The sequence below is a fragment of the Pholcus phalangioides genome, unplaced genomic scaffold (genome assembly GCF_987345545.1).
Source record: "Pholcus phalangioides strain wild (caught in Gottingen) unplaced genomic scaffold, Ppha-v1.0 ptg000011l_1, whole genome shotgun sequence".
In the NCBI taxonomy this organism is placed as follows: domain Eukaryota; kingdom Metazoa; phylum Arthropoda; class Arachnida; order Araneae; family Pholcidae; genus Pholcus; species Pholcus phalangioides.
This window is the reverse complement of record NW_028301604.1, coordinates 61,861,986-61,886,518: the sequence shown is the minus strand read 5'-3', so window position 1 is coordinate 61,886,518 and position 24,533 is coordinate 61,861,986. Positions and strand designations below refer to the sequence as shown.

General features: G+C 36.6%; 1 protein-coding gene across 1 annotated transcript in view; it reads left to right on the top strand.

Annotated features, from left to right (window-relative positions):
* The window catches only part of LOC149080673 (zinc finger protein 488), a 46,970-nt gene extending 24,116 nt beyond the window's left edge, over positions 1 to 22,854 (top strand). Inside the window, exons 2-4 of the mRNA XM_089238678.1 lie at positions 10,518 to 10,689; positions 15,254 to 15,494; positions 19,744 to 22,854. Coding sequence (XP_089094804.1) covers positions 10,534 to 10,689; positions 15,254 to 15,494; positions 19,744 to 21,011 — 1,665 coding nt within the window. The 5' untranslated portion in view covers positions 10,518 to 10,533 and the 3' untranslated portion in view covers positions 21,012 to 22,854. The remainder of the gene's footprint in view (positions 1 to 10,517; positions 10,690 to 15,253; positions 15,495 to 19,743) is intronic.
* Positions 22,855 to 24,533: the final 1,679 nt, after the last annotated feature.

Genomic DNA, 24,533 nt, shown 5'->3' with positions numbered 1-24,533 from the left:
TAGATAATGTCTCTATTTCCTTGCTTAACCATTAATATTTTTAAGAATTTGTGTGCGTAAAGATGGCTTCGCCATTACATTGTAAATAGAAGGAATAAACAACAGCGAGAGTAAAATTTTTCGGAATAAAGTCTGATAGTCAGTTAAATCTTTTTATCGCATATCTCTTTAATTATCTCTCCTCTTCCATGACTCATAATTTTGTTCTTTCTGTAGGCTTTGAAATTTAATTTGGTGATAACTACCTTCAATACTGTATATAGTTTGAAAAAAGGTCAGTTCATATACATCGTAGTTTTTGAGTGTGATGTGAAATAGAAATTTATTGAACAAAAATTGTTTCTCACTAGATTTATCTTCAACGTTTATCTAAATATTTAATAAAATGCTTCTGAAAAGTTGAACGTAAAATTTATTTCATTATTGGAGAAAAAATTTAACTAAATGAACGGAATCAGAATAACAGCCTTTTTAATCGGAATTGACATTAGAACTTACTTATATAGTAGATCCCATTCAAAATACACTTTATTTATATTGTGTTAATAATCTGCAATTCATATTCGAAAATATTCATAACCTCTTCGCTCCAGACCCGTAACTAGGCTGGGGCAGCCAGGGTACTGTCCCAGGACCACGAATCAAATGGGACCCCACAAAAAATATACACTTATTTTGCGTTATAATCCTATGTGGGGCCCCAACAAAAGGACTGCCCCGGGGCCTCGAGAAGGCACGCTACGGCCCTATTTTTAACGGTTTCTTATGATTCAAATGATTCTTTTTTCAAGTGAAGACTTGAGGTATGCGTAAAAGGGATACCTAACTCAAGTGATCCTCTCTCTCTCTAGTAAAGATATTGACCTAAAATTAATTAATTAATTTTTTGAAAAAAAGTTTTTCTTTTTAAAGGGCATTTTGATATAAACACAAATCAATCGAAATAATTTTTTTTAGTGGACAGTTTTGGCTCAGGTTTTAAGAGGATATATATGTTACGGTAAATGTGATAAATCAGTTATTATACATAATAACCGGTTATTATGCATATTTACCAATCGTCTTGGTAAATTTGATAAATTTATCACTTTTACCGGAGATTACGTATAATACCCAAGCGCCATTGGTAAATATGATAAATAATTGAAATTTATCGTCTTTATCTGTGATTATGCATAATGCCCTAATGCAATTGGTGAATTTGATAAATATGGAAAAAATTCCAAATGAGTCTAGTATGTGTGATGAATATAGTCGGTCCCCCCCCCCCAATATAATGATAACAAATTTTACGATCGTATGACACGATATATGTATATCATATAGTACGATTTACCGTGTTTACCAACGACGCAACGCATGATTATTATGCAGAATCTCCGGTAAAAGTGATAAATGTTTTAGTGCTTATTAAATTTACCAACGATGCATGGGTACCGTGCATAATTGCCGGTAATAGTGATAAATTTAGGGCAATTCATCAAGATTACCGAAATGCTCACTGTTTATTTGAAGAACTAATCAAGATTCTCTTGAAATCTCACCGTGGCTTAATAGTTTGAAAAGAAAAAGTTATAAATATCAAATATATAAAATTCAAAAAGGTTTGTTCTTTGTTATTTGTTTCTACATAAAATAACTGCCTGTTCCACTAGAGATGGAAATATTCAAAGAAAAGAAACAAAGTTTGTTGATGATCTTTTGGCTTTGGCATTCTCACAAGAGAATCGGAAATACTTTACATAGACAGAAATCTTATCTTTGTTAACGTAAAGAGGAGTGTTTTGAATCATAATGCAAAATGAATATACGCCAGAATGCATTACGTCACTCATGGTCGTAAAAAATATTGAAATCGAAACAAAAGTTAAAATGCATAGAACAAATAAAGAAAAGATGAGAAAAAAAAAGTAAAGTGAAAGAATTCAAATTCGAAACATCAAACATTCTCATCAGCAACGAAGAGAAATATTTTTGCCTCAGCACATTTTCCTCGAATCATTTATTGATATTATTCAAAAACCCATTACTTCTCGAGTTTCATTTTCTCGTGGACAATCACGACAAGAGAGAGAAAGTAGCTTTTGGTTTGATGCACATACACACACCTTTTCCAGCTAAGATAGAACACAAGCGAGTCTCTCTCTTTCACACACACTTACTGATATTTGCTGCTCAGTTTGTATATTCATTGCTAGAAGCGCAAAGCGCATTTCGCCATTTTGAACCATCACCAGTAATAGAAGAGCATTATGAATTCTCTGTTGTCCTAACAGCGTTCGACAACTGCGAGTAATAGGATGCTGCGAGTTCTGGAAAAGGTGGGAATATATACGCGGGGTGGGAAAGATGAAAAATTCGGCAAGTTTGCCATTAGGATTCAAGCCAGTTAGTAAATGTTACTGCCAGGGACTGTTTAAAAATTGAAATTCTTATGCAATTTATAAGAACGTAGTTTTAGACAAGCGTTGTGTTTATTTCTACGATACAAACTTACAGGATATGTATGAAAAAATATTTTTACAGGATTTCAAGTAAAATCAAATAGCCAAATTCTTGCTCACTGCAATCAATTCTTTCGGAATGTTTCGAGTCAAGGCCAGTTTACACGTGCCAATTAGTTTGGTAGTTAACTAAATTTTAAGTCGTCAAGTACTTTAAAATGTATGCCGACGTTAAGAGCCGTTTACGCTCCGTGTAGCTGTTAAGTTGTCAAGTAGACAGATGGATATAAACCAGATTCTATTTTTTCGGTAAGGTAGGCCCCATGCACCAATGAACGCGATCTCGTATTATCTAATGAGAATTGACTACTTGATTACCTACATTGGGACAGTATTTTTAGCACTTGAAGAGTTAAAATTTAGTTAACTACTGAACTACTTGATACGTGTAAACGGGCATGTAGTCAAGGTGGTTGTCAAAGTTTGTCATTTCTAGTTAATATAGTATATTTTAAATCTTACCACGTTTTTTGATTGATTGCTTGTACCATAGACAAAATTCACTAAATGTACCAATGAATGTCCTTGTTAAAGTTACACAAAATTTCCACAAGAGTGATATATAAGCTGGTTTTCGTACGTAATAATAAGTCACTTCATTTTCTACGTCAGACAAACTGAATTTATATGAAGCTATCAAACATTTTACATTGTTTAAGGTAAATTTATATTTTTCATTGTCTTATGCTATGCAAAAGCTTTCTGAAAATTAAAGATTTAATGATCAAGCTGCCAATGATATAAACCAATAAACCGAAACACAACCTCCGGTTTACATCTCCAATGAGATTTTAAACACAACCTCTGATGGCTATGTTGGTGGTTAAGTATACAAGATATTTCACGGGAATGGACACCTTCCCCCATCAATATGGTCCATCACACCGCCCCAGATAATCTTCGCGTCCTACAAGGATCACCCAAAGAAGAACAAAAGAAGCCTAAAAGAAAATGTTTGTAACGGTAATTATCAGAACAGGTGCTGCTAGTTCCATAAGATACTAAGTACAGATGGCTACCATTGCAATGGTAGAACACGCGCCCGGAAAATGCGAGGTTGGTGGTTCGATTCCCCACAGAGGAATGTAACTTTTCTTTCCAATTATCTTCGCTTGGTATCCAGTGTCATCTGTACTTCGTACAATTAGCAGAGAAGCTCATCGTTTCGTTCCATAAGATACTGGTAAATTAATATTATAGAAAAGTTTTTTAAGAATTTGTTTTGGTTTGATCTCTTGGGAAACCTTGTTCTATATAAATTATTTGAAATTTTAAAATACATCGTAGCCTGGTCTGTCTCAACAAATAGGCCTACTCGGACACTGCCAAGGGCTTCGTGATAATGAGATTCGGTAGTACGATTTTTAAGAGTACGCATGTAAATTGCTGAGTAGCATTTAAATTGCCCTCAGAAAATCACTTTTCCCGGGAATTCATGGTGTGGTTAAGATGATTCTAACCGTAACTACGAATGTATAGTGGTTAAAAGTTTTACTTATTGCTGAAAAGTATCACGAAACCGAAGAAATAATCAAACTTGATTAGTTCTCAAGATATTATGTGAGCCATGTGAAACGGTTCAACTAATTAATTACGTCTGAGCTAAGTGAAATGGTTCAACTAATTGATCTATATTTTCCACTCTCTTTTCTGAGCATAAATTTTACATACATTTTCTAAAAATTCTATTCACTACTGAGCTAAGTAAAATGGTTCGACCTGTTCTTTGTTTTGACAAAGAAAAAATTTCGTTGCAATTTGTAATACATTAAAAGATATCAACATCAAATGTGTTTACTGTAATCAAATAGTTATTGTGTTGATAATAACTAGGGCTCGGATTTTCATGCCCCTAAAGATGAAACGTCGTTGCTGATCGGTAAATTCAGGTTTTTCTAACCTATCAGCAACGACGTTTCATCTTTAGCGCATAAAAATCCGAGCCCTAATAATAACAGTGTATAGTGTCATATTGGGATGGATTGAGGAGCTATCCCCACTTAGATAACACAATCACATAAATGAATTTTAAGTTGCTATATTTCTGATATATTTGACATCCATATTTTTTTTATGGGCATCTTTTTTCAGCCACTTCGTCGGGCATTTTGACTGTTGTGGCCATTGTATGTGTATTTGTATCGAAGTACTCGTTGACGGAAAAATACGACTTTTTGATAATGAAATTTAAATTTTTAGTTCAAAATACAACCAAGGTTATTTTATATCATAATCTATCTATTGTGGAGAAGTAATTTTAATTTGGTTCCGATCCCCGTCCAACATACACCCATTCTCTAGATTTTCGTGTCCTCTTCCGAGTTCTCCTTTTATCATTATTGTCGAATTGTTTCAGGCTCGCGAATTATCAATGCAATGGCTGCTCTTCCCCCTTTGGCCCTTTTGTCGCGATGATGAGAAATTGTTACGCAAGCGGATTGTATCTGCCTATAGCCAAGATGCTCCCGATCGCCCCGAGCGTCGCCATCAACCGAAATGATTGGCGAGAAACACTTCTCATAACACACACCTCAACTTATATATGTATGTGTAGAGATGGTGCTCTGCTCTCCACCCTGAGGTCACTCTTTCTCACTTTCGTAGTAACGCAAACGAGATCTCACAACCCAACTTGAATTAGGACTTATTAATAGGATGTATGTGCTTGTTTAATGAAAGCCTATTAAAAGCAAGGAACATAATCTAAAAAGAGCTAATCTCAAACAAACATTTTATCGAATTGCCTTATACATACTCTTTGCAATTCAAATTAGAAAATTTCAAAAATTCAAATTATACGCTATTTACTCGTTTGTTGTTTTCCCCCCGAACTCATGCAAATGAGTTTTGATCGTTAAGATAAAAAAGTGTTGCATATGTTATCTTTATTTTAAAACGATGTATTTCATATAGAGTGAAACAATTTAAAACAGTTATTTTTCCCTTTCATTTTTGAGTTTATTCAATAGCATGGGTTGATAAGTCTGTAAATTCTTTTTTATTGGTATAGGAAAATCTTTGATGGTACAATAAGACCTAGGTATCCGTCACTCTACTTATAACGTCAGTTTTTGAAAGTAGCGACTGATGAAATATGAATTTCTTGTTATACTCTCCCGTGTTTAGCGTCATGCTTAAATTCCAAAACCACTTACAAAGTTGCTTACAAAATTTGTTGCAAGTAACGAATGGATACAAAGGTAAAAATCAAGTTATGACTTAAAATTACAGGAAGTTAGTGGTGAAGCTACCCAGATGAAATCGAAGTGCGACAATAGATAGCAATGTCTTCACTTCTTCTGCGGTTGTCCTTAAACGTTTTTCCAAAACCTTATTGTCAAAAAATTCCTCACAACAATGCAATTCTTAATGCTTACCGATGAACATTTTAACGTTATGAAACAATTAGCTTAATTATTACAATAGCTTAAATTATTGAGTCGGCTGAGTAGTAGTCTTGTATAACATATTTCAACGATAGTGTGAACATAAGTTCAATGAATGTCTATTTCTTATCTTTTACATTGAATCACGCAATCCTTCTAAAATAAATTGTCTTTTTTGTTATTTTAATAAGTAAAACCTATAACTTGATACGTTTCTAGTTCAACTTCCAATTTCTATGCCTAAAACGAATTTTTTACGTGAATTTTCAAATTTTGTACCTTTCTACAGCACATATTTACTTGTTAAATCAGAATTATTCGTTATTAAGTCGCCCCGCTTATAAAGTCACTTTTATTTTCTTCACAGAGGTAACGTTATAGCACACAATCTGACTATATACTACTTGTATTACGTGCATTCTTTTCAGCTCTGTTGTTAGGGCACTAGCTATCCATTCGGAAATTCCTGGCTGGAATTGGGCATGGAAATGTTCAAATAGCCATTCAGGTTCATTTACAAATAATGTGTCTCAATTTAATTAGCGTAAAATAACCATGGTGCTACAAAAATAGTTAAATGGCCGAAGTTAGAAATACATATTTTCGCTCTCTATCATATCTTGTATAGTAGATACAAAAAGTTTGGGGTTTTTAACCAAAAATCGGGAAATTTCTAGTTTTATTTATTTTAATTTTTTTCATGATGTGGATTTTTGAAATGGTTTGTTAAAATTTTGGAAGAGTAATTTCATTGGCGGAGATAGACATGAAAGGCTGGGAGGGATTTATATACAATAATACCTTTCTTAATGAACATCCATCAGATGCGGTCCTCTTTTACGGCCAGATAATAGTTTTCCCTTTTTATACAAATACAAATACAACGCCACAACAGGCAAATTGCCCAACGAGGTGGCTGACTTAAGAACATCATGGATCCCCGAGCCCCTACCTACTACTGCTACACCACACATGAACCCCCCCCCCCCCGCGGAACCCCCCAACGAATCTGTACATGCGGGAATGTGCGTGTACGTGTAGTGCAACCTGACGTAAAGTTTGTTTCTGTGTAATGCTTGTTATGTGTAGTGCTGTCATCTGCCCCCAGTTTTACTAACTATGAGTGAAGTGTTATGGTTGAATGATTTTACCGTTGTAGGACTGTTGCTCTCTGTGGCGAGACTTTTTAACGGGGAGATCGGCTCGCATTTGCGCCTTGAAGTTGGGAACCACAGAAAACCAACTTCAGCCGACCACCACTGTGGGGTTCGAACCCGGATCCTCGCATCACGAGTCCGGCACTATAACCACTCGACCACCACAGCGGCATGCAACTATTTGGAGGTGGGTGGGTTTGAACTCATGTAACCTGAACTCTTCCCATCTCTAACCCCGAATCTTACCAACCCACCACCACAGCACAGTAATGAAAGTACGTATTTCAAACCCCTGATTAACGGTCACCCCTTTTTTACAGACGAATATTTTTGTCCCGCCGGTGTCTGCAGCAGAGAGGTTTCACTGATCTAATGTACACTCCGTCACTGACGCTGCCTACCCCCCTGACCCCCGTATAATATTCCCCTGTATATCCCATGAGTAATTCAAACCTATTTAAATGAAATTTTTGTTGCGCTGTCTGAAAGAATGAAAAAATCATTTCAAGTGGTCATTTTCGGTTTTAATAAAATTCCACCACTGACTATAATATTTTCTATGTTTAATTCCAAATATTATTTTTCGCCGTTATTATTGTTGCGATGCTTTTTATCAAGATAGACATCCACAAATATTGTACTTCTTCAGGAACTCAAAATGAAATAGGAAATGTGTGAAGGAAAGAATTTTTTGGCAAAGCGAAATCTTTGTAGTGATGACAGCTTATATTTCGTCTTGGAATATCTTTATAGACAGCCGTCCCGTATTACAGAGAAATGCCCCACGTCGGAGCGACAGGATGCGATGGCCTGGAAGAGACCCGGGCATAGGCTTTCCATAATTCATTTTCTCTACTAGCGCATATGCTGGGCTCTAGCGTCCACATCATCGCTTCCAGAAGGATGGGATGATGTCCTTTCTAGATCATCTTCCCTCGTTCCTCTATTTCCATGAGCCATATTCCCTCGACCATTCTTCTATTACTTGTCCGCCCCTTTTTCGGAAGGGAACCCCGTTTTAATTTTCAAGATTAATCTTCCGTTCTGGGTTCGAGAACCCCAAATGTGGTTTGAGTAAAGTTATTTGATGGTGCAGTCCCAGCTATAAAATATCAAGTCTAAAAACTTGGGTTATGACATTTCCATAAAGTTTTACTCACAAATTTTTCGAATTTCTAAAGCTCACTATATTATAACTTCAGCGTTCATCCCTGGTTGAAGTAAGTCGCTGAGTCAAATGCGTTTATTGAGTTTCCATGAGAATATAATCAAACTGTCTAGAAATTTGCTGTTGCTCTCTTGTTTATCACAATCATGTCACATACTTGAGTCCTAAAGTAAAAAAAAAGACAGAGTAAAAAAAGTAAATAAAAGGCCTTTTCGATGAATTTTCTGAGTAATAGTATTTCTTATAATATTTTTGTAAAGCTACTTATTGAAGGAGGTTCGTTTAACTATTGCTGAAGAAACTTGAGCATTGGCACCGACATACAGGGTGGGCAAAAGGTCCGTAGAACCTTTAAAAATTCATAAAAACTTGAAAAATAACCGAAATAAAAAACGATTTGCAGGGTTAGAATCGCTAGGTCACGGGAATTTTTTTAAGACGGGAAAAAACCCTCAAAAACTGCCGATAAGTGGCGCTGACGTACACAAGTCAAAGAAAAGATACGCAAATAACGAACAGAATGCCTCCAAATCGTTTATTATAGAAGTATGTGTTCCACATGACCACCACCGCAGTAGATAACACATTGCATGCGAGTCACAAATCCAGCAACGGCAGAGTGCAGCAGGTCCATATACATGGTTTATAACGGTGAAATGGTTGTGGATTAGGAGCACAAGTTCTTGTAACCGTCTCATTTGAATATTTCCACCGAAGTCGCTCGTACCAGCGTCAGCTATCGGCTGTTTTCCCCCCGGTCTTAAAAAAATTTTTGTGACGTAGCGAAGGTAGCCGTGCAAACTGTTTTTATTTCGGTTATCTTTCAGGTTTTTATGAATTTTCCAAGTTTCTACGGACTTTTTGCTCTCCCTGTAAAATAGTCTGTGGTTCAAAGCATGAAGCAAACGTTCAATAAATTTTAATCTACGGTTTTAAGTTTAACATTACATAAGAACTACCGTTTATCAATTTTTTGAAAAACAAATATATGCACAAAAATAAATGACAATGTTCATTCTAAATAAATTTACTTCAATGAATTTCAAAAGTAAGAACGTTTATCATTCATTTATATATGGAACAATATGTAAAATTCGTTTTATTACAGATAGAATTGGTAAGTACAGTATTTAAATGTATTTACACATTATAATTGGATATTAGAGTAGCAATTATCAAAGATTAGTTTGTATCAAATCATGAAATAAAGCATTTTTCTGAGTATCATAACAATGCGGATATCTACAGTTTGAAATATGTAGGTGAGTCATCAGTTGTCATTCAATAAAGGATATTTTAATAGAATTTAGTATTACATAATGCAGTATATTACTTACATAAGAGATAAATGATAAATTACGAGATAAAAAGTTTTATTTTTCTTTATATGAAAGACATATTTATTGTAAGATCGGATATTTCTCAATAAAAAAATAGGTGAGTAACAGTGCTGAATGTATTCCAAGTTAAAATGCTTCATAGATGCACTTATACATAATAAGCTGAATCATTTTAATTCTGTCCAGAAAATGTAAGATTAGATCATATATGCGTAAAGATTGATTTGGATTATGAAAATATGTTCCATTGTAATAGAACAAAGAAATCGGGGCTCTTAAATTGTTTACGTGTTGCCCTTGTATATTCGTGTACGGGTAGACAGTTCCATATGTCTGATAAAATTGTATATAAAATTGGCCGATACATAGGTAGGTAAAACTTTTGTTCATTAACCCCTTAAGCGTCGCTCCCGTCAACATAATAGGTCGGGATATCGATCCGTATTTGTCACCCCCGTGATATTGCCGGGCTAAGCCATATACTGAATAGCATGAACGCAGCTAGTTTGCGTATTTATTTGTGGCGCCCGAAAATTTTCGTATACTTTAATTCTCATTTGGGTCAGTACGTTTAATTATGTATTTATTATATTGTTATAATATTTTTCATTTTCTGTTATCTTACATAATCTGCATATCGAATAACCAACATTTAGGCGCAGGTTTCCTGTATGTTACCTTTTCGGTGTGACAGCTATAAAAGCTTAAATATTGTCATAAAATGATAAATAATTGTATATCTCATTAAGAAACTTAATAACTATTAAATTTGTGAAATAAAAAAAATACTTAATTTTTTCATGGTTTTCAAGCGATGCTTAAGGGCTTAATATCAGAATCGTTTTGATTACTTTGATAACAAAACGTGTATCGAGTAAATGAACGGTAAGAGCTAACAGACTGATTTCCTGATTTCTGAAAGAGGGGCTTTCTTTCTTATGGTGATTTTTGTACTGTGATAGGAATGCTTGTGTGAAGATGGTTGACTCTTACATTGCTGTCGTAACGCAAGAAACAATACCCTGTGGTACGGTTTTAGGTCCTCTACCTCTCTTGTCTGGATCTCCAGATTCTCTAGTTGTGCTAATCTGGCGGTGCATTGATAAAATTCCAACTTCCAGACAAATTCTCAAGGTAAGTGATGATTAAAGTTATGTATTTTTCGCAAAGTACAAAAAAAGACAATCTAATATTACGAAGAAAGTGTTATAATGTTTCTGCTTCAGAGTTTTAAGCCTAAATCTTCAATATCTGAATATTATCGATTTACGTTTAAAATCCATCACCCGAATTAAAGTCAAGTTAAAAGAGAAAGTAAAATTTAAAAAATGATGTGAAGACGTCAGCTATTCTCCTTTGTCAAAATATATTTTAAAATATTTGTGACGTTTACGACAAAATGAGAAAATTACTTTAATTCAAGCTTTTTGTTCTTCGCTCTTAAATAAATAACCACTTAAATTAAATTTTGCTCTTTGAAAGTTATTTTTTTGATTGTTAACAATTGGATGTACATGTACTGATTCATTCAAACAAAGCCAAAAAGATTGCAAGGGATATGATAGTTCTTTAATGCCAGAATAAAGTTTTCATAAAGATAGAGTTACCAGATTCGAAAACTGAGGAAAGAGGACGCTTGTGCGTGCATCTTTAGTAGTGTAACGCTTCCCAATGTCCACAACAAGTGGCACCACTATACTAACGAAAAACCATCGCCACCACAATAATCTTTCCCAACTAAAACAGAACCGCTGATGAAAAGAGCAAAAAAGAAAAGAATATATAAGCAATCCATCTCTCCTCGCTTATGAATTGTTCACAGTCTTGCCAGTTTTATTACTTTACCTGGAGCAAGGCGAGAGTTTTTCCCCCTTTCGGGAGCGTTGCTTTTTTCCCAGCGGTGATTTCGCCATGGGAATCTGCATTGACCGTTATTTGCACATGCTATCTCATTATTTCTGAATGGAAGAGGTAACACCCCCCCCCCCACTTCAGTATATGGCATAAGCTGTTGGAGAGCGCGTATTTAGAGAGCAAAATTAAAATGGATGTTGCGGTTTTATGGTTCCAGATAAGTTGTTTTTTTTCGGACTGTCTTTCTGTCTTTTTCATATCAATCACCCTGAAGCAAGCTTGGCCGTCATTAAAATAGCATCTGCCCTGCTTGGAGGCAACTTGGGTTCTTGTTTTCTGGGAATTTCGACAGCGATTGATCAAAGCGTGTAATAATGTGTGTGAGTGTGGGGAGGGGGGGGGGAATAAGAGATGAGTTGCTTCAGAGTGAAAAAAATTATAATTTTTCCTTGGAAAAGCATAAAATAATTCCGAAAACCTGGAAGGAGGACAAATGGGTGAATTTTCTAAAACGCAGGAGGATGCTTGAAGGAGGACACGTCCTCCAGGACACGTCCTCCTAAAATCGAATGTCTGGTAACCCTATATAAAGCTATACACGCTAGCGTATTTCTTGGTTCAATCTTCAATGGTTTCTTCAAACCATGGGTGGAGACATGGCCCCCACATCCTGAAGCAGGGCCCCTAGGCTGGGATCTTTTACGGGCCCCCCGACCAGACTTTCACGGGGCCCCTTTATGATGAATTTATAGTATGAAAAAACAAAAGAAAAAGATTAAAATCACACCGGGCCCCGGGGCTGGAGCCTTGTCAGCCCACCCCTTGTGGGGGCCATGGGTGGAGATACGGTTGGGGGGGGGAGGATGGCTTCCCTGACAACCCCAAATGACGTCCCTGTTCGAAACCTTTTTAAGGTTTAAGCAACATGAATAAAATCATATTTTTCTTCGTTAATCACATGGCAAAAGTCAAATTTTATCGTGAACAAAATTTTCCTTTTGACTAAATTTTTTTCCACGCAGTCCGAAAAATGTGCTGCCATCTACCGGGGTAAATACATAGGCAAGTATTTTCACACTGGAAAAATGTTGTACTTAGGGTTACCAACCTCCTCCTTTTTGATGTCATTTGAAGCGTCCTCCTACGTTTCGTTAAATTTGCCCTTTTATCCTCCTTTTCAAGTTTCCAGAATTATTTTTATTTTCTCCCAGGGAAAATTATTTCCTCTTTTTCACTTTGAAACATATATTTCTTCATTGATATCAGTGATTTTGTGTTTTTCCCCCGCACCCACTCACTAAAATACCATTGAAATTCCCAGAATTTTGTGTTTCTGCTTTTTTTTAGCAGTTCTGTTTTAGAATTCGGAAAAATTATTGGTGTGGCCGGTTTTTTATTGGTCGGAATAGTGGTGCCATCAATTGTGAAAATTGGGATAAGTGATATCAACAAGGGTGCACACGCAGGCGTCCTCCTTTCTTAGTTGTCGAACCTAGTAACCCTAGTTACAAAGCAATTGAAAAACTGGATGAATTTTCACCGTGTGCTGCCATCTAGAAGCTCATATTCAAACTAAACATTTTAGTTTTTAAAACTTTTACTCTCAATGATTTTCGTTATTGAAACGTCATTGTATAATTCATTATATTGTTTCGTCATCATCACTTATCCTGTAAAGATGATATTTAACGGGGTAATTTTTATTAAGAAATTTTTTTCAAAGGTGTTTCTGTTACTTCAGGGACCGGACAAGTGAAAAGCCAAATTTTTCCTTTTGCTTTCATTTGACTATTGTGGAACATATTCTGAGTGAGGGCATGGGCTTCCATCCTAGAGCAGGGCCCCTAGGCTGGGATCTTTTGCGGGGGCAACTCCCAGTCAGATTTCTCACGGCCCATTGTATAGTTAATTTATATCGTGAAAAGGCCAAAAATTATGAGAATTTTTCCTGGCTCTTGTGGGGGGCGATGGGTGCAGGGCCGCAACTAGATGCTTGGTCAGTCGGGCAAGCATGCATTTTGGCGCCCCCTCATAATGTTGAAGGAGAGAGTAAAGAGTGAAATTTGCGCCCCCTCTAGTACAGTGCCCGGGACACCAGAGCCGCTTGCACCCCCTTAGTTGCGGCCGTGCATGGGTGATAGAACCAAAATGCACACATGCCCCTTGTAAGAGTACGGGGCGGCGCTTGGCCATGCGACCCATTGCGGCCACACGGGTCACCGCTTAAGATGGATGCTAAATCCGAGGTGAATGGGTAAAAAGAAGTTCAACTAGCCGAAAAAGAATCAAACTGTCGGCTCTGGAGTGGCGCAAAATTAGAAATGGGAGGGCGAAAAAATTTTTTTGTTAGGAATTGTTTGGATAAATTTTGAGGGAGGGGCATGATCTTCCAAGGGTAGGGCTGACAGGGCTCTATCTTGAGGCCCCCGAGACTAAATCCTTATAACTTTTCTTTTTTCACTCTATAAATTTACTGTAGAAGGGCCCCCCCCCCCATAGAAAATCGGGCATGGGCCCCACGAAACATTCCAGCCTAGGGGACCTGACGCAGGATGTAGGGGCTATGGAGGGGGCAATAGGTAGGAGGCGCAAAAAATAAGTCCCACACGGGTACAGATTTTGTCTCGAGCCGCCCATATAGCTTACTTTCTTTGGTATTACGGTCAGAGGCCCTGTCTATTTTCTCAACGTTTCCGTTGTCAAGGTATGACACAAAAAAGCATAGTGTCATGTGAATTTTTATTGCGTTAAATTTTGAAGTTTTAAGTAAAGTCTACGCTGCCACCTGTTACAACCTGCCGCCCGAGTGCACCACACCCCTTGCACCCTCGCTTAAGCCGCCCCTGAGTGACGAGATGCTTTACTATAACTTGAAATTACTTTTCACTTGCCTTTTGTTCAGGGTAGGGATTAGAATTAAATTACTCAAGGTTTTTTTTAAAAAATTAGTAAAATTTTACTCAACAAATGAAATTGCGAACTTGACGTTCTGTCTATCTCTCTGTAAGTTCCCTAAAATATATATAAATCATGTTTGTAGTTGTAACATTTTTATTCTGGTTGAATAAAAACTATACTATGAATACTATAATATTCGAAATTTTATCATCAAATTTAGCATTATATTAGGGTTACCAGGTTCGAGCAGGGCCGTCTTAAGAGCATCATGGACCCCCGGGCCAAATGATTTTTCTGAGGCCCTACCAGGCAAATTTTCGAAAATCTCAACCAAATAACATTTTTGTGAGGCCCCCGGGCCGTGCCCGGGTGGGCCCATGCCTTAAGACTGCACTGGGTTCGAGAGCAGAAAAAGAAGGACACCGGCTCGCACTCTTAGTGACGTCACTTTTCTCAATTTTCACAATAGATGGCCCACTGTTCTCACCAATAAAACCGGCAACAACAATAATTTTTCCTAACTTTAAGAACTGCTAACAGAACTGCTAAAAAAAAGCAGAAACAGAAAAAATTCTGGGAATTTCGGTGGCTATTGGTGAATGCGTGGGGGAAAAAAACCATATAAAACTCATTGATTCTTTCATATCAATGAAAAAATATATATTTCAAAGTGGGAAAAACAAATTTCCTCAGAAAAAAAAGAAAAATAATTCCCGAAACCTGAAAAGGAGGACAAAAGGGCAAATTTTCCGAAACGTAGGAGGAGGTTGGTAACCCTACATTATATACGTCAACGGATATTTTGCATTATACTATATTATAAAATATTCACTAACACGTGGGCAATTACGAATTACAGTAGCAAAATGTAATATACATTTTATTCATCATTTGGATGATGTTATTAAAAGCAATTCCATATAATTTTTTTTATCTTTACATCTAGGTTACACTAAAAGATTCAAACCTGTCAAAGAGTTCTGCAAAGACACCAGCGTGGTTGGTGCACGTCCAGACTGCAAGATCACCGGAGGAGCAAACTCTCGAAGTTATAGCTAAAAGTGGGCAACTCTTTTATAGAGCCCATCGGGACATAGAAAGTGGAGAAGAGCTTAAAGCTTGGTTTGGTGCTGATCTTGCTGATCTATTGAGAATACCTTTACTTCCAATTGACACCACAGCAGAAGGTAAAGTACCATTCTTATTGACATTGTGTCCTACTCATTCCTAAGTGAAACTTCTTCAGCCAGCGGAGTGAAGTTTTGTGAGGGGAAGGAAATTCATCACAAAAAGTGTAATGCTTTCTTTTTCCTCAAAACCCGTTCCGTAGAATAACTGATTGTGTGATGAAGTTCCGAGAAGTAGATGAGCTGTGATGATGGGGGGGGGGTAAATAGGCATTTGGTCGTGTAAGAAAATAAAGTTGGGTGGTGGGGGATAGTGGTTTGGACGGTTTGTGTTGGGCAAAGACAGTTTATTACCTTTCCCTACCCCCCGTGAGGCCGCAGCCCCTGGTCACGCGAGAATATATTTCGCACACAAACGCAAGTTTTGTGATATCACAGTGCCAGCTCCTAATTGGCTGTGCTGTCATAACGTAGAATTAAAGCCCGGATTATATGCACTAAAAATGGCTAAATATGCTCTAAAAATATGCAAATATGCACTTAAATACAAAAAATATGCATTAAAAACCAAAAATGTGCATAAAAAACCAAAAATATGCACTAATAATTCTGAAAAAAGTTAAAAATTTCAAAATATGTACCAAAAAAGGGAAAATATGCATTAAAAAATCAACATGCAAAAAAAGCAGGTATGTTTTTAGAATATCCACCACATGTTTTTCCAGCATATGCAAATAACTTTTACATATTTTTTATTCAGGCATTTTTAATTCCTAGCTTGCTGTAGCTGCTCAGTAACGAAATACCAGTAACAAAATAATTTCGACACTATTTCTAAAAAAAATGTAACGCTTTTGACATATCTCTAGAAATAGCGTTACGATAAAACGGTTGATATTTGGAAAATACAGTATTGCAAACATCTCTATTAATTCACTAGATCTCACCTGTGGGGGGAAAAAACCAATATGTCATGAAAATATTATGAGCAATATTTATTTGAAAAATTATGAAAAAAAGTGATTAAGCTTAAATAAACCTTCAAAAATATGCACTTATTCAGAAAATTATTTTATTTTATGCATTTATATGCACTATTGCTAAAAAAGGCCAAAATATACAAATACATATGCACATATGCATTTGCATGTAATCCGTGCTCTACGCAGAATACGAAGATGGGTCGGTTCCATTACAAAATTATCAAATTTTGATGTTGTGGGGGCGGCAAAAATCCTAGTTACGGCCCTGTAATACAGGCAGTCAGTGCCGTCTTAACGCATGGGCCCACCCGGTCACGGCCCGGGGGCCTCAAGAGAAGAGAGGCCTCGGAAAAACTAGAGGTAGTTGAAGTGTCCGAGAGTTGGCCAGGTAGGACCTCGGAAAAATCACTTGGCCCGGGGGCCCATGATGCTCTTAAGACGGCACTGCAGGCAGTGCATAGTCACAGACATATGATCACTTGAAAATTTAGATTTATGCAATTAATAAAATTAATTATCCAATGATTAATTGGTTTAAAAATTTCAAACTTAAAATATTTATTCTCTAAATTGCAATATTAATTTATTGAAAAAAAAAATGCGCACGGGTATATATCGATGCAACAAAATTAAAATTACTGTACATGATGACTTTTAGCGATTAACTTGCTGTTTCATTGTGGTAATAAATGAAATTTTGAAATTGAGATTCCTTCTTCGAAAAGGCTACCTGCATATCATCATCTACATTCAAGCAATTTATGGTTACTGTTTTCACAAGTAAAAATGTTGAAAACCTCGTTTCGCAAATGAGTGGTGACTAGTAGAAGTGTTTTATAAGCTGTCTTCCTAGCTTTGGAAACGGTTCCAACCAGTGTTATCCGAAAAAATTTTATGACTAGTAATATTTTACTCCTCTCGGTATTTTTCGAAAATGAGAGGTAATGTTTTAACTGTGAAAAATAATTTTCAATTGGAATTGAAACACCATAAAAACCATATGAAACATTCGTAGCCTATATAAAATGCATGATACGTAAATGAAAGCATAGTCAAAACTTTCAAACTTTGAAAAATATTTAATCGAAACACTTACACTTATATTAAATATTGTTTTAATACAAATTTATAAAAAAGTATGAGATTACACAAGAACCAACTTAATCATACAGTATATGCATATATTTATATACTCATTGCATTTTTTTCCAACAATTTTTCTTTTGTTTTGAATCCATATCACAGTGAACGCCTTCATCAGTGACAGTAAAAGGAGGGCCTTCACATGATAATCTTATTATGATGGTGTCCAGATGGTCATCACCGGCACTGTGATGGTCGAGTGATCATAGTGACGGACTCGCATCGCGACGATCCGGGTTCATACCCCACCGTCGCTGCAGTGGTGGTCGGCTGAAGTTGGTTTTCTGCGGTTCCCAACTTCGAGGCTCGAATGCGGACTGATCTCCCCGTTAAAAAGTGTCGCCGCAAAGAGCAACAGGCCTACAATGGTTAATTATTCATTCATTACACTTCACTATGAGTTGAGAAAAAACTCATTGTTTAAAAAAATGATTGCAGCACTACACATAACATACATTGCACAGAAACAAACTTCACGGAAGGTTCACTATACGTACACAAACATTCCAATATGTACCAATTCGTTAGAAGTTCCGCAGAGGAATATGGACGAGGTGCACGTCTGGTTTAGTAGTAGTAGATGGTCATCACCAAGTTGAGTCCTCTTTTTTTGAGTTTATATGATTTAATGTCGCAAAACCACGTTCACATGGTGCTGTTGAAAGAGGTAAAGTAAAGGCAATTACGCTCAACTTTCTATATTCCGGATACGTAAAAGGCGTGTTATCGCCACCTTCTTTGCACCCACTGATATATTTGCAAAATCCTGTCATTTTCATCCGTTTGTATTTATGTAATAATATAGTTCTTTTACAAATAACCATTCTTCATTGAAATATTTTTAAAAAATTTTCCATTCAGAGAACTTTTGGAATATATAATTTCAGATTTAATTTCTATATTTGTGAATTGAATTTAACACCTACATACTCTAATTTAAATTTAGCTTTTGTGCTATGTGAAGTGTTCATCTCTTGCACACAGATTTTATGTTTTTTCTCTGGTCCCAGAGAAAATGTAAAACCGATGTGTCATTGCATTAGCATACTTGTTTTTAAATGCAATGTTGCCTTTCATGAATGAAACAAGTCATTCTTGCTATCCAAAAATTGACTTATTGAAGAAAATTAAAACTTCCAAAAGTAAACTTTGCTATATAAGGTGTTCTATTAATGGGCCAAGAAACTCAGAGGGTTGTTGGTAGGCATCAAGAGGAACAAAAATTGCTGTGGAACGTGGTGTCACAAACCACGTTGAGAGGGTGAAAATCGCGAAAAACGCATGCAGGCTCTGGGTCCATAGGAGACGAAAGGTGGATGTCAGTTGATCGCCGAATGCGTTCGTGGGTTCGCTCACCATATCTGACGTAAGCAGCGTCGCGAAATGCATGCGCTGGGACGCATTTGCGGACGACGTAAATAAGCGCTATTGCGGTTGTAAGCACGTGTAGCAGTTAGTTGTCTGTTTCAATGAGTATATCGTGGTGATGGCTGATATGCATCTGATTTACGGTCGGAAGGCATGTGGTTCATTCATGATGGCACCCCCTGCACATTTTTCCCGTGATATGCGTAATCACCTCGATTTTACATACCCAAAGAGGTGGATTGGACGCGCGGGACCCGTTGCTTGGCCTCCACATTAGCCGGATCTCAATCCGTGTGACTTTTTCCTATGGGGTCACCTTAAATCACTCGTTTATGCGACACCTGTGGACACACCAGAGGATCTCATAGCGCGGATTGTCGTCGCTGCGGCAGACATCAAAACCATTCCTGGTATCTTCGAGCACGTCCGAGAATCGTTTTTATGTCGTTGTAGACTGTGCAATGACGTCAGTGACCACCACTTCCAACAACTCTTGTAATAATTAATCAAATAAATATTTTTGCAGTTATTATTGTACTTTTTTGTCGTTCCAGCGTGACGTCTAAACCTGCATGCGTTTTTCGTGATTTTCACCCTCTCAACGTGGTTTGCGACACCATGTTCCATTGCAATTTTTTTTCCTCTTGATGGCTACTAACAACCCCTTGAGTTTGTCAGTCCATTAACAGAACACCCTGTACAGCGCAGTGGTTTTAATTGAAATATAGCGTGCGTGCGCGCATACACAATTTTTTTTATCATATAATCCATCAACATTTATTCCTGAAATTATAACGTCCTTTTTTTATATTTAGGTAAAAGACCGTTGGAGTGTATGCTATGCCAAGAAAAATTTGAAAACCCGTACCCAATGGTTGCTCATCTAATGTATCGGTGCCAGCGTCGAGAGAATGAATTCGGTGTCATTGGCCAAGCTAATATTAGAAAATCTGGAAGAGTAAAAAACTTTGACATTGCCACATTAACAGATATGGATGACAACAAGGAAGATGGCATGAACTCTAATAACGATCGTATGCTCACTAACAGTCCGAAGTCTGATAAAGATAAAGACAACGTGCAGCTACCTCAAGACACAAAAGAAAGTCAATCCAAGAAAAAGAAACGGAAAACTGAATACGAAGAGAGTTCTCAAAAAAGGCCGAAGACCATGTTGCGATCTGAGGATGTAGCTATTAGTGTTGAAACTTCCGAGAACACAAACGACATGGATTCCACTACTGTAGCTTTCCGAAGCCATTTGAGCGCATTTAAAATTACGGACGCACAAACATTTGGGAGTTTAAACGTAAATGGTGGTGTTTGCAATGCTCCTGGAGAAAGAAGTAATAGTGCTTTCAAGAAAGTAGATAAATCAAGTTTTTCACAGATCACTACTTTCTCACCGAACTTGAATTCTGTGACTAATTTACTGTCGAGTTCCTTGAGTCACCGAGAACTTATCTTTCAAAGTAGTAGTGGCTTCACTCCTTTCGGATACCAGATACCTCCGACTGTCAGTAGTCCAATATCAGGATCTTTGCCACAAGCAATGCTGACAACAGTTTCGCCGCATTCCGCTCTTGAAACTCAGAGTGCTGCCGCTATCGAACTACATATGGCCGGTGCATTCACGCATACTGCAAAATTACCCTCCCTAAGTGGGCAGCAGCTGAAAATGAGAGAAGAGATTAAAATGAGGCAAAATTCCGAAAGTAATTTTGAAATTAATGCAATGGCAACTGGTTTGAGGATGCCACCTCTAGGTGCAATGAACTATAACAGTAGTAAGCCAGCGACACAAAGTCTAGAAAGTTTTCAGCCGAAAACTTTTCCGACTCCACTACTTCCGTTTTTACCTCCTTCTCTTGCAGCTTTATCGTTTCCAACTCAGAACTGGTGTGCCAAATGCAATGCTTCATTTAGAATGACCAGTGATCTTGTTTATCATATGAGATCACACCATAAAAGAGAAACTGATCCACAAAAAGTGAAAAGAGAAGAAAAACTAAAATGTCATATATGTCACGAGTCTTTCCGAGAAAGACATCATTTGACGCGGCATATGACGTCTCATCAGTGACAATACTTTTGCTAAGCATAGCAATTACGATATGGGAACTGGGAGGACTCAGGTCCTTCAATGCAATATAATGCAATATGGAGATTGCCTGTATGAAAAAGGAAAATATGGATTAGACTGAACATTTCTTTTAATAAAATACGATAGATCAGCATTTCACAGACATTTGGTGCATTTTCAAAGCTTAAAAAGTCTAGTTCACGTTATCATGTAGTTAATTTGATTTTCCAGCTGGTAGCTTTCGTTATTTAAAGAAATAGAATCAAGCATTGTGGTTCACACACAATCAGTCATCCAAGAAACCTAATTACACTCACGCACGTACATGCATGTATATGCAAGCATTTTAAAATGCCAAGGTTAATTCACATCATTAATTGAGATTCTTAAAGATCTTATCTATTTTTACTATATCAAATTTTTTTTCTGTTCGTAATTTATAGAAACGTTGCATTATGTGTTTCAATAATAAGCTTTTACTTATAAAACGCTTTAACTTTTTCTTTGAATGAAATTGATCGTTATAATGCAAGTGTATGAAAAAGCATGCGAAAAAAGACTAACTTTATTCACTCACAAGTTTATTTCAGAACGTTATGCAATGAAATTCTTATGTTTCTTTGACGGTGCGCACTTTGTTGATATTTAGATGTTTAATATACGCCTGTATAGCACTGAACAACTACTTCGAAAATTCCGGTGACCATCAGTGAAAAAAAAAAAAGAGAAATGAATATATTTCTCTCCATAACTTACAACTTTTTATTCCCAAATAACCTGTGATGGAAGAAAAACGATGAAAAGATTGAATTCTCTGCTTTTTAAAAATTGATCTATCAAAAATTGTTAACTAGAGTGAGAATCTAGTTTGAACTGGAATGGTCTGGAACTGTGATTGCCTAGATTTTATCGGTAATTCTTAGACGATAGTAGGAAGAACAATTTCATCATGTACTTTTTCAAAACAGCTAGTGTCGATTCCCAGCTGATAGCATTACATTGCTTGTTAACGGTTTTTCATTTGAATTCCAGTAAACTCTAAATTCTGCTCAGAAAGAAAAAAAAAATTTACATGATTATTGGCGATCATTCTGTAAGAAATTAAAATTAACATTAAACATTAAAAAAATAATAATAACGTCGTTGCTACTATCTAATTATTATCTGGCTAGTATCTCCTCCCACACAGGGGAGGTAAATGAATTGTAATGTTGGAGATTTTTATCGATGCTGATTGATTTTAATATAAATAATTTCATTTTTTGGTATGATGAAGATAAAAATATGAATAATCATTCGTGTTTTTAATTTTTACTGTTATTATTTTAAAAATTCGAAACGTGATAACAAAATTAAACTTTCAACAACAGTTCAATCCTCTGGCTTCGGTGTCTCGCATTCGAGCTTGTTGCCGAGATTCATCAAATTCATATTCATGTAATGAAAAATGACTGCTGAGAATTATACATAGCTTGATTCACCAACGGCATTTTGGAGGCCATTTGAATACTGAACATATCCCTTTTAGCGATTTGCTTTGGCATGGAATTTAAGTAAAACAATACAACTGGCAACTTATTTCCAAGTTTTTAGTTTCCTCCATCACCACACTGCCTATACGTGTTTTGTGGATGGCAATATTTTGCTATCCGTCGATTTCTCATACTAAGTAGTCTGTAAAAATATATGTTTGTTTGTAAATCCGTCAATGAATGTATATAAAGAAATTCTTAAGTAAATTTCGATTGTACATGATTAGTTACTAATTGGCATCGCTGTATATAAAATAATTATGTGTGTATGTCAATGGGAAAAAAATTAATCTGTGAAAACACTGTTCTGTAAAAATAATAGTCAAATTCATTTGGATGTTACCTGCTATAATTGTTGGTATTATTGATGTGCTAATAAAAATATTTTAGAAATGGCTGCATTATCTGTGTATACTCATTTTTATAGATATTTTTATAATTAATACATAATAAAATTGAGCACGGACGTAGTTATCATTTCATCAAACGAGTAAAGCTTATTATGACGAATGAGAATTATCTTTTTTTTAAAGGACACTATTCCTACGTAAGTTTGGCCGTCTCGACTTCATTTTATATAAATGCTCTGCTTTTTTCCGTTTTTTACGGGAAGCGCTATATAACTTTTATTAATGCTTTTATTATCAAAAACTCCTTATAGCGGGAGTTTTTCAATATTTTCTTTCTTCTTTATTTCTGCTACTGATGAAGGAACTTCATATAGTTCCGAAACGCGTATAGCCGTGTTCGTTTTGGAATTTTTGGGTATATCTAACGTAGATTATTCAATTGTATTATTAAACCCAAAAGGTAATTCGTTTCTATTTTTGCCAATTGCTGCAAATTGCAGTTGTTTAAAATAAATTCAACGTAGAAAAACGTTTAAAAATGAAAAAAATTTTGCGATGAATATTCATATTAATAGTCATAATTATCATGATGTGAATTATAAACTGGGAAACTAATTTTAATTTTCGATAACAATGAAAAGTAAAAAGTCAAGTGGGCTTTGTTGAAAATACGGGACATCATAAAAAAATCGATCTTAAAAAAAAAGCCATTAATTAAGTGGAAATATGGGAATTTCCCGGAATATACAGGTTATATACACTCATGTCCATAAATTAAGGATAATTCAGAATCACACGGAAATCGAAATCTAAAGTAAAAATTTCACCTGTAGAATTATCACACACATCTGCAAGAATGATATGCAAATTTCAGGAAGCCACCAGATGATGCCGATAGTACGTCACAATGATGAGTGTAAGAGGGAGGTATATAAGGAATGGTGGCAAAGAAGTGAAATTGTTCACAAGAGTTCTGTAAGGCGCTCAGTGCCATAAGCGGATAGTTATGACATAGAGGACGCGTGTGGATGATTTTTTACGTGGTAGAATTATCGGCCGCCTGGAATGTGGGCGTACTCAGATGGAAGTATCCGAGGAACTTGGAATTGCCCAAAGTGTCATCTCTAGGCTTTGGCAACGATTCCAAGATAACGGAAATGTCAGTAGACGTTACAGTACAGGTCGCCCCCGAGTTACAACGCCGAATGAAGACCGGTATTTGGCAGTAACTGCCAAAAGAAGCAGACGGAGCACAGCATCCGACCTGTCTCGTCGGCTATCTGCAGCCACGGGTACCACAGTTTCAAGGCAAACCGTGTACAGACGTTTGGAAGATATTGGTCTATTATGCTCGTAGGCCTGTCAGATGTGCTCCGCTCACGGTAACTCACTGTCGGCAGTGATTAGCCTGGAGCAGAGAACATGCAATGTGGACATCGTCACAGTAGGCTTGTGTGATGTTTTCCGACGAGTCCAGGTTTAGCTTGCAGTCTGATTCACGTCGGACTTTCATATGGAGAACGCCAGGTACCACCGAGACAACATCATTGAACGACACCGTTACGGTGGTGCAGCATTGCTCGTTTGGGGTGGAATTATACTGGGTTCCAGAACAGATCTGCATGGTTCAAACCGGAACC